This window comes from Oncorhynchus tshawytscha, unplaced genomic scaffold (assembly GCF_018296145.1).
Source record: "Oncorhynchus tshawytscha isolate Ot180627B unplaced genomic scaffold, Otsh_v2.0 Un_contig_57_pilon_pilon, whole genome shotgun sequence".
Classification (NCBI taxonomy): Eukaryota; Metazoa; Chordata; class Actinopteri; order Salmoniformes; family Salmonidae; genus Oncorhynchus; species Oncorhynchus tshawytscha.
The window spans coordinates 879,834-890,000 of record NW_024609823.1 but is presented as its reverse complement, the minus strand read 5'-3'; the positions used below and the strand labels follow the sequence as shown (position 1 = coordinate 890,000).

The 10,167-nt window shown below is 43.7% G+C and overlaps 1 protein-coding gene across 1 annotated transcript in view; it reads right to left on the bottom strand.

Annotated features, from left to right (window-relative positions):
* adamts17 (ADAM metallopeptidase with thrombospondin type 1 motif, 17) overlaps nucleotides 1-10,167 on the bottom strand; it is a 199,274-nt gene that overhangs the window by 132,439 nt on the left and 56,668 nt on the right. The window contains 2 exon segments of the mRNA XM_042319042.1: nucleotides 9,988-10,036; nucleotides 10,039-10,144. Of these exon segments, the coding sequence (XP_042174976.1) occupies nucleotides 9,988-10,036; nucleotides 10,039-10,144 (155 nt within the window).

The following is a 10,167-nucleotide window of genomic DNA, read 5'->3' as shown; positions in this document are numbered from 1 at the left end:
AGAAAGAAAGAGACACATTGAGAGAAAGAAAGAGACAGAGAGAGAGAGAGAGAGAGAGAGAGAGAAAAGAGACAGACTCAGAGAGCACAGAGGCTATAGAGAGAGAGAGAGAAGAGAGAGAGAGAGAGAGAGAATAGATGGAATTCTATTAGAAAAAATAACCATCACATTTGACTACCATCTTAATTAAAACAAGCTTCCCGAAACATTCCATCACACAGCCCTACAATGTTAAGAGATGAAACATGAGAAGAGTCCCCTTAGCCAGCTGGTTCTGAGGCTCAGTTCACTAACCCAAACCAACCCATAGAGCCTCAGGACTGCACACAGAAAGTCTGGCCCAACCAAATCATCAAAGCAAAAATAAAAATATATCACCTATTAGAAAGACACACAGTCAACAAATCAACGCTATTTGGCTCTAAACAGACAGTACATGGTGGCAGACTATCTGACCACTGTGACTGATAGAAAACTGAGTAAAACACTGACTAGGTACAGACTCAGTGAGCACAGTCTGGCTATAGAGGCACACCTGGCTGCCCAGAGAGGACAGGCTGTGCTCACTCTGCTCCAGGGGAAAGGTACAGACTCAGTGAGCACAGTCTGGCTATAGAGGCACACCTGGCTGCCCAGAGAGGACAGGCTGTGCTCACTCTGCTCCAGGGGAAAGGTACAGACTCAGTGAGCACAGTCTGGCTATAGAGGCACACCTGGCTGCCCAGAGAGGACAGGCTGTGCTCACTCTGCTCCAGGGGAGAGGTACAGACTCAGTGAGCACAGTCTGGCTATAGAGGCACACCTGGCTGCCCAGAGAGGACAGGCTGTGCTCACTCTGCTCCAGGGGAGAGGTACAGACTCAGTGAGCACAGTCTGGCTATAGAGGCACACCTGGCTGCCCAGAGAGGACAGGCTGTGCTCACTCTGCTCCAGGGGAGAGGTACAGACTCAGTGAGCACAGTCTGGCTATAGAGGCACACCTGGCTGCCCAGAGAGGACAGGCTGTGCTCACTCTGCTCCAGGGGAGAGGTACAGACTCCCAGTGAGCAGTGAGCACAGTCTGGCTAGAGGCACACCTGGCTGCCCAGAGAGGACTGTGCTCACTCTGCTCCAGGGGAAAGGTAGTGAGGAGGCACACCTGGCTGCCCAGGCTATAGAGGACAGGCTGTGCTCTCAGTGCACTCTGCTCCAGGGGAGAGGTACAGACTCAGTGAGCACAGTCTGGCTATAGAGGCACACCTGGCTGCCCAGAGAGGACAGGCTGTGCTCACTCTGCTCCAGGGGAGAGGTACAGACTCAGTGAGCACAGTCTGGCTATAGAGGCACACCCCAGAGGCAGGCTGTGCTCACTCTGCAGAGAGGACAGTCTGGCTGTGGCTCACTGGCTGCTGTGCTCACTCTGCTCCAGGGGAGAGGTACAGACTCAGTGAGCACAGTCTGGCTATAGAGGCACACCTGGCTGCCCAGAGAGGACAGGCTGTGCTCACTCTGCTCCAGGGGAGAGGTACAGACAGAGATGTATTTCCCATTATACTGTGAGGAATACTCAGACCTAAGAGAATCTTTCTTTCCCAAAATTATAATTAAGTACAAAGAATTGATTGTGTGAAAAGCCTCAATGTGCAGTTTTGGCAGCCAAATATGCATCCTCCTGCCATAACCTGAGGACAGACAGTGAAAAGTGCAATGTAATTTAAAAAATAAATACAATTATTTCACCTTTAAGATAAAGCAAAGCAGGACGACAAAAACAACAGCACATAGTTACACATGGGATCATCATACTTTATCATGTGGCTTTCATACCATGTTGTGTGGCTTTCATACCATGTTGTGTGGCTTTCATACCATGTTGTGTGGCTTTCATACCATGTCGTGTGGCTTTCATACCATGTCGTGTGGCTTTCATACCATGTCGTGTGGCTGTTGTGTGGCTTTCATACCATGTTGTGTGGCTTTCATACCATGTTGTGTGGCTTTCATACCATGTTGTGTGGCTTTCATACCATGTCGTGTGGCTTTCATACCATGTTGTGTGGCTTTCATACCATGTTGTGTGGCTTTCATACCATGTCGTGTGGCTTTCATACCATGTCGTGTGGCTTTCATACCATGTCGTGTGGCTTTCATACCATGTCGTGTGGCTTTCATACCATGTGTGGCTTTCATACCATGTCGTGTGGCTTTCATACCATGTCGTGTGGCTTTCATACCATGTTGTGTGGCTTTCATACCATGTCGTGTGGCTTTCATACCATGTTGTGGGCTTTCATACCATGTTGTGTGGCTTTCATACCATGTCTATGTGGCTTTCATACCATGTTGTGTGGCTTTCATACCATGTTGTGTGGCTTTCATACCATGTTGTGTGGCTTTCATACCATGTCGTGTGGCTTCTATACCATGTCGTGTGGCTTTATACCATGTGTATCATACCATGTCGTGTGGCTTTCATACCATGTCGTGGCTTTCATACCATGTTGTGTGGCTTTCATACCATGTCGTGGCTTTCATACCATGTTGTGTGGCTTTCATACCATGTCGTGTGGCTTTCATACCATGTTGTGTGGCTTTCATACCATGTTGTGTGGCTTTCATACCATGTTGTGTGGCTTTCATACCATGTCGTGTGGCTTTCATACCATGTCGTGTGGCTTTCATACCATGTCGTGTGGCTTTCATACCATGTTGTGTGGCTTTATTCCCATTTCCACTACTACTATATACCATGTCGTGTGGCTTTCATACCATGTCGTGTGGCTTTCATACCATGTTGTGTGGCTTTCATACCATGTCGTCTTTCACTACTACTACTTTCTATGTCTGTGGCTTATACTTTCTTTCTCATACCATGTTGTGTGGCTTTCATACCATGTTGTGTGGCTTTCATACCATGTTGTGTGGCTTTCATACCATGTTGTGGCTTTCTCATACCATGTCGTGTATTTCATACCATGTTAATGGCTTTCATACCATGTCGTGTGGCTTTCACTACTACTGTCGTGAGGCTTCTCATACTGTTGTGTGGCTTTATGACTATTACTTTAATGTATTATTATTATTATTCTCATTAATATTGTTGTTGTAGTTCCTATGTTGTGGCTTTCCTACCATGGTGTTCCCATTTCCACTACTACTACTTCTATGACTATTACTTTAATGTATTATTATTATTATTATTCTCATTAATATTGTTGTTGTAGTTCCTGTTAATGGTATTCCCATTTCCACTACTACTACTTCTATGACTATTACTTTAATGTATTATTATTATTCTCATTAATATTGTTGTTGTAGTTCCTGTTAATGGTATTCCCATTTCCACTACTACTACTTCTATGACTATTACTTTAATGTATTATTATTATTCTCATTAATATTGTTGTTGTAGTTCCTGTTAATGGTATTCCCATTTCCACTACTACTACTTCTATGACTATTATTGATGCCTTATTGCTGTTGGTCCCACAATGGTTTGTTATATAGTTTGGACACCTACTCATTTAAGGGTTTTTCTTTATTTTTTTCTACATTTGACTATTTTCTACAAGACATCAAAATCATGAAATAACACATGTGAATCATGTAGTAACCCAAAAAGTGTTAAACAAATCAAAATATATTTTATATTTGAGATTCTTTAAAATAGCCACCCTTTGCCTTGATGACAGCTTTGCACACTCTTGGCATCCTCTCAACCAGCTTCACAAGGTAGTCACCTGGAATGCATTTCAATTAACAGGTGTGCCTTGTTAAAAGTTAATTTGTGGAATTTCTTTTCTTCTTAATGCATTTGAGCCAATCAGTTGTGTTGTGACAAGGGAGAGGTGGTTTACAGAACAGAGCTCTATTTGGTAAAAGACCAAGTCCATATTATGGCCAGAACAGAGCTCTATTTGGTAAAAGACCAAGTCCATATTATGGCCAGAACAGAGCTCTATTTGGTAAAAGACCAAGTCCATATTATGGCCAGAACAGAGCTCTATTTGGTAAAAGACCAAGTCCATATTATGGCCAGAACAGAGCTCTATTTGGTAAAAGACCAAGTCCATATTATGGCCAGAACAGAGCTCTATTTGGTAAAAGACCAAGACCAGAGCCCTCCAAGTATTATGGCCAGAACAGAGCTCTATTTGGTAAAAGACCAAGTCCATATTATGGCCAGAACAGAGCTCTATTTGGTAAAAGACCAAGTCCATATTATGGCCAGAACAGAGCAGAACAGAGCTCTATTTGGTAAAAGACCAAGTCCATATTATGGCCAGAACAGAGCTCTAGAGACTCTATTTAAGCTCTATTTGGTAAAAGACCAAGTCCATATTATGGCCAGAACAGAGCTCTATTTGGTAAAAGACCAAGTCCATATTATGGCCAGAACAGAGCTCTATTTGGTAAAAGACCAAGTCCATCTTATGGCCAGAACAGAGCTCTATTTGGTAAAAGACCAAGTCCATATTATGGCAAGAACAGAGCTCAAAAAGACCAAGTCCATATTATGGCCAGAACAGAGCCAGGGTATTTGGTATATTTGGTAAAAACCAAGTCCATATTATGGCAAGAACAGCTCAAATAAGCAAAGTGAAACAACAGTCCATCATTACATTAAAACATGAAGGTCAGTCAATGTGGAAAAGCGCTATGATGAAACTGTCTCTCATGAGGACCGCTACAGGAAATGAAGACCCAGAGTTCCCTCTGCTGCAGAGGATAAGTTCATTAGAGTTAACTGTCTCTCATGAGGACCGCCACAGGAAATGAAGACCCAGAGTTCCCTCTGCTGCAGAGGATAAGTTCATTAGAGTTAACTGTCTCTCATGAGGACCGCCACAGGAAATGAAGAAAGAGGATGATTAGAGTTAACTGTCTCTCATGAGGACCGTGAAGACCCAGAGTTCCCTCTGCTGCAGAGGATAAGTTCATTAGAGTTAACTGTCTCTCATGAGGACCGCCACAGGAAATGAAGACCCAGAGTTCCCTCTGCTGCAGAGGATAAGTTCATTAGAGTTAACTGTCTCTCATGAGGACCGCCACAGGAAATGAAGACCCAGAGAGGATAAGTTCATTAGAGTTAACTGTCTCTCATGAGGACCGCCACAGGAAATGAAGACCCAGAGTTCCCTCTGCTGCAGAGGATAAGTTCATTAGAGTTAACTGTCTCTCATGAGGACCGCCACAGGAAATGAAGACCCAGAGTTCCCTCTGCTGCAGAGGATAAGTTCATTAGGTTAACTGTCTCTCATGAGGACCGCCACAGGAAATGAAGACCCAGAGTTCCCTCTGCTGCAGAGGATAAGTTCATTAGAGTTAACTGTCTCTCATGAGGACCGCCACAGGAAATGAAGACTTCCCTCTGCTGCAGAGGATAAGTTCATTAGAGTTAACTGTCTCTCATGAGGACCGCCACAGGAAATGAAGACCCAGAGTTCCCTCTGCTGCAGAGGATTGCAGCCAAGTGTTAACTGTCTCATGAGGACCGCCACAGGAAATGAAGACTAATTTTCAGGGAAGTTGCTGTCTCTCAGAGCTGCAGCAGGTCAATTTGTTGCTATAAAAGTTGCTGCAGAGGATAAATACTCTCACGTTGTGATGTCATTGCGTGATGACTTCATTACGTAATAACGTAAAACTGCGTCATTACGTAGATTACACAATAACGTTTCTCAAATTGACTGGCCATCTCGTTGAAAAATATGATTTGACATGTGTTAGTTTCTCTCAAACGTATCCCCAACACTTCACACAGGAGCAACAGATCAATAGACACCCCACCCAGACCAGCGAGACACCCTCCAAGACCTGCAGGAACCCCCCCTGGACCTACACATAGAGGACCCACGGCAAGAGGACCTATATCCAGACCACAGCACCTCCAGACACATCCACACCCTCACCCCAACCAATCAACACCCCCCCACGTCAACCATCCCCACACCCCATTTAGGCCCCTCAGATCAGACCTATGCCACTCCTGCCCACCCCATGCAGCCCACCCCCGCAAAGAGGGCCTCAACATGGAAGTTACACATACGCCCAGATAGTGAGCGGGCAAACAGGACCAACCCCCACTCCTACACTCGCCCAAGCCAATGGCATGTACCAGATGCTCAGCAGGCTCTGCTCACACTTACTGTCCTGAGGCCAAAACACGACCAACAACATTGGACACTTTATGGAACAAAAAGCCTTCACTATATCATCCTGGAATATCCAAGGCCTGAGGTCATCTGCCTTTGGCCTAAAGAGCAGGAACCCGGACTTCACCAAAGAAATCGGTAATACAGACATTGTCATCCTGCAAGAAACCTGGTATAGAGGAGACGGACCCACTGGTTGCCCTCTAGGTTACAGAGAGCTGGTAGTCCCATCCACCAAACTACCAGGTGAGAAACAGGGAACCGACTCAGTGGGTATGCTAATTTGGTATAGAGCAGACCTAACTCACTCCATTAAATTAATCAAAACAGGAACATTTTTCATTTGGCTAGAAATTCAAAAGGAAATTATCTTTACAGAGAAAAATGTCCTCCTGTGTGCTACCTATACCCCCCCCCCACTAGACTCCCCATACTTTAATGAAGACAGCTTCTCCATCCTGGAGGGAGAAATCAATCATTTCCAGGCCCAGGGACATGTACTAGTCTGTGGCGACCTAAATGCCAGAACCGGACAAGAACCTGACACCCTCAGCACACAGGGGGCCAAACACCTGCCTGCAGGTGACAGCCCACATATGCCCCCCTAGGCACAACTATGACAACATAACAAACAAAAATGGGTCACAACTCCTGCAGCTCTGTCGCACGCTGGGTATGTACATAGGCAATGGTAGGCTTCGAGGGGACTCCTATGGTAGGTACACCTATAGCTCATCTCTTACTTTATTACTGACCTCAACGCTCTGAGTCTCTCAGAGCATTCACAGTCAACCCACTGACACCCCTATCAGACCACAGCAAAATCACAGTCTACTTGAACAGAGCAATACTTAATCACGAGGCATCAAAGCCAAAGGAACTGAGTAAAATTAAGAAATTCTATAGACGGAAGGAATGCAGTTTGTAAACCTACCAAAAAACAATTAGGCAACAACAAATTCAATCCCTTCTAGACAATTTCCTGGGTAAAACGTTCCACTGTAATAGTGAAGGTGTGAACTTGGCAGTAGAAAATCTTAACAGTATATTTGACCTCTCAGCTTCCCTATCAAATCTAAAAAATCTCAAATAGAAAACCAAAGAAAATGAACAACAATGACAAATGGTTTGATGAAGAATGCAAAAATCTAAGAAAGAAATTGAGAAACCTGTCCAACCAAAAACATAGAGATGTGGAAAACCTGAGTCTACGCCTTCTCTATGGTGAATCACTAAAACAATACAGAAATACACTATGGAAAAAGAAGGAACAGCATGTCAGAAATCAGCTCAATGTAATTGAAGAATCCATAGACTCTAACCACTTCTGGGAAAATTGGAAAACACTAAACAAACAACACGAAGAATTATCTATCCAAAATGGAGATGTATGGGTAAACCACTTCTCCAATCTTTTTGGCTCTATAACAAAGAATAAAGAGCAAAAACATATACATGATCAAATACAAATCTTAGAATCAACTATTAAAGACTACCAGAACCCACTGGATTCTCCAATTACCTAGAACGAGTTACAGGACAAAATAAAAACCCTCCAACCCAAAAAGGTCTGTGGTGTTGATGGTATCCTTAATGAAATGATCAAATATACAGACAACAAATTCCAATTGACTATACTAAAACTCTTTAACATCATCCTTAGCTCTGGCATCTTCCCCAATACTTGGAACCAAGAACTGATCACCCCAATCCACAAAAGTGGAGACAAATTTGACCCCAATAACTACCGTGGAATATGCGTCAACAATAACCTTGGGGAAATCCTCTGCATTATCATTAACAGCAGACTCATACATCTCCTCAATGAAAACAATGTACTGAGCAAAGGTAAAATTGGCTTTTTACCAAATTACCATACAACAGACCATATATTCACCCTGCACACCCTAATTGACAACCAAACAAACCAAAACAAAGGCAAAGTCTTCTCATGCTTTGTTGATTTCAAAAATTCCTTTGACTTAATCGAAGGCTTTTGAGGGTCTGCTATACAAATTGATGGAAAGTGGTGTTGGGGGTAAAACATACGACATTATATAATCCATGTACACAAACAACAAGTGTGTGGTTAAAATTGGCAAAAAACACATATTTCTTCACACAGGGTCGTGGGGTGAGACAGGGATGCAGCTTAAGCCCCACCCTCTTCAACATATATATCAACAAATTAGCGCGGGCACTAGAAAAGTCTGCAGCACCTGGCCTCATCCTACTAGAATCCGAAGTCAAATGTCTACTGTTTGCTGATGATCTGGTGCTTCTGTCACCAACCAAGGAGGGCCTACAGCAGCACCTAGATCTTCTGCACAGATTCTGTCAGACCTGGGCCCTGACAATAAATCTCAGTAAGACCAAAATAATGGTGATCCAAAAAATGTCCAGTCGCCAGGACCACAAATACAAATTCCATCTAGACACTGTTGCCCTAGAGCACACAAAAACTATACATACCTTGGCCTAAACATCAGCACCACAGGTAACTTCCACAAAGCTGTGAACGATCTGAGAGACAAGGCAAGAAGGGTATTCTATGCCATCAAAAGGAACATAAAATTCAACATACCAATTAGGATCTGGCTAAAAATACTTGAATCAGTCATAGAGCCCATTGCCCTTTATGGTTGTGAGGTCTGGGGTCCACTCACCAACCAAGACTTCACAAAATGGGACAAACACCAAATTGAAACTGTGCATGCAGAATTCTGCAAAAATATCCTCCGTGTACAACGTAGAACACCAAATAATGCATGCAGAGCAGAATTAGGCGAAAACCCACTAATGATGAAAATCCAGAAAAGAGCTGTTAAATTCTATAACCACCTAAAAGGAAGCGATTCCCAAACCTTCCATAACAAAGCCATCACCTACAGAGAGATGAACCTGGAGAAGAGTCCCCTAAGCAAGCTGGTCCTGGGGCTCTGTTCACAAACACAAACACACCCCACAGAGCCCCAGGACAGCAGCACAATTAGACCCAACCAAATCATGAGAAAACAAAAAGATAATTATTTGACACATTGGAAAGAATTAACAAAAAAACAGAGCAAACTAGAATGCTATTTGGCCCAAACAGAGAGTGCAGAATACCTGACCACTGTGACTGACCCAAACTTAAGGAAACCTTTGACTATGTACAGACTTAGTGAGCATAGCCTTGCTATTGAGAAAGAGAAGACAGGCTATGTGCTCACTGCCCACAAAATGGGGTGGAAACTGAGCTGCACTTCCTGCCCTCCTTCCACATGTATGACCATATTAGAGACACATATTTCCCTCAGATTACACAGGCCCACAAAGAAATTGAAAACAAATCAAATTTGAATAAATACCCATATCTACTGGGTGAAATACCAGTGTGCCATCACAGCAGCAAGATTTGTGACCTGTCGCCACAAGAAAAGTGAAGAAAAGCAACCAGTGAAGAACAAACACCTTTGGAAATACAACCAATATTTATGTTTATTTATTTTTCCTTTTGTACTTGAACTATTTGTACCTAATGTGACATTTGAAATGTCTTTATTCTTTTGAACTTTTGTGAGTGTAAAGTTTACTGTTCATTTTTATTAATTTTTTCACTTTTGTTTGTTATCTATTTCACTTGCTTTGGCCCTTGCCTATAAAGCCCATTGAATTGAAATTGAAATGGAGAGAGAGCTGGGAGAGAGAGAGAGAGAGAGAGAGAGAGAGAGAGAGAGAGAGAGAGAGAGAGAGAGAGAGAGAGAGAGAGAGCGAGAGAGAGCAGGAGACTATATCAGATACACAGTGACACAGTGCCAGTCCTGGACAGTGACAGTGTGATTGGAAGCGTGACAGTGACAATGACAGTTACCTCGTGACGAGCACGGCCGTGTCCACAGGTGGGATGTCATCCCTGCCCCGGGCACGTAATTGTTGCCTAAGTAACGGGGGCCGCCGTACTCCTCCCACTGCCACTGACAGAAGCTCTCCAGGGACCTTTCTCCGTGGTGGCCCACTTTCAGCTTGTCCTGTAGAGGAAACAGGGAAGGAA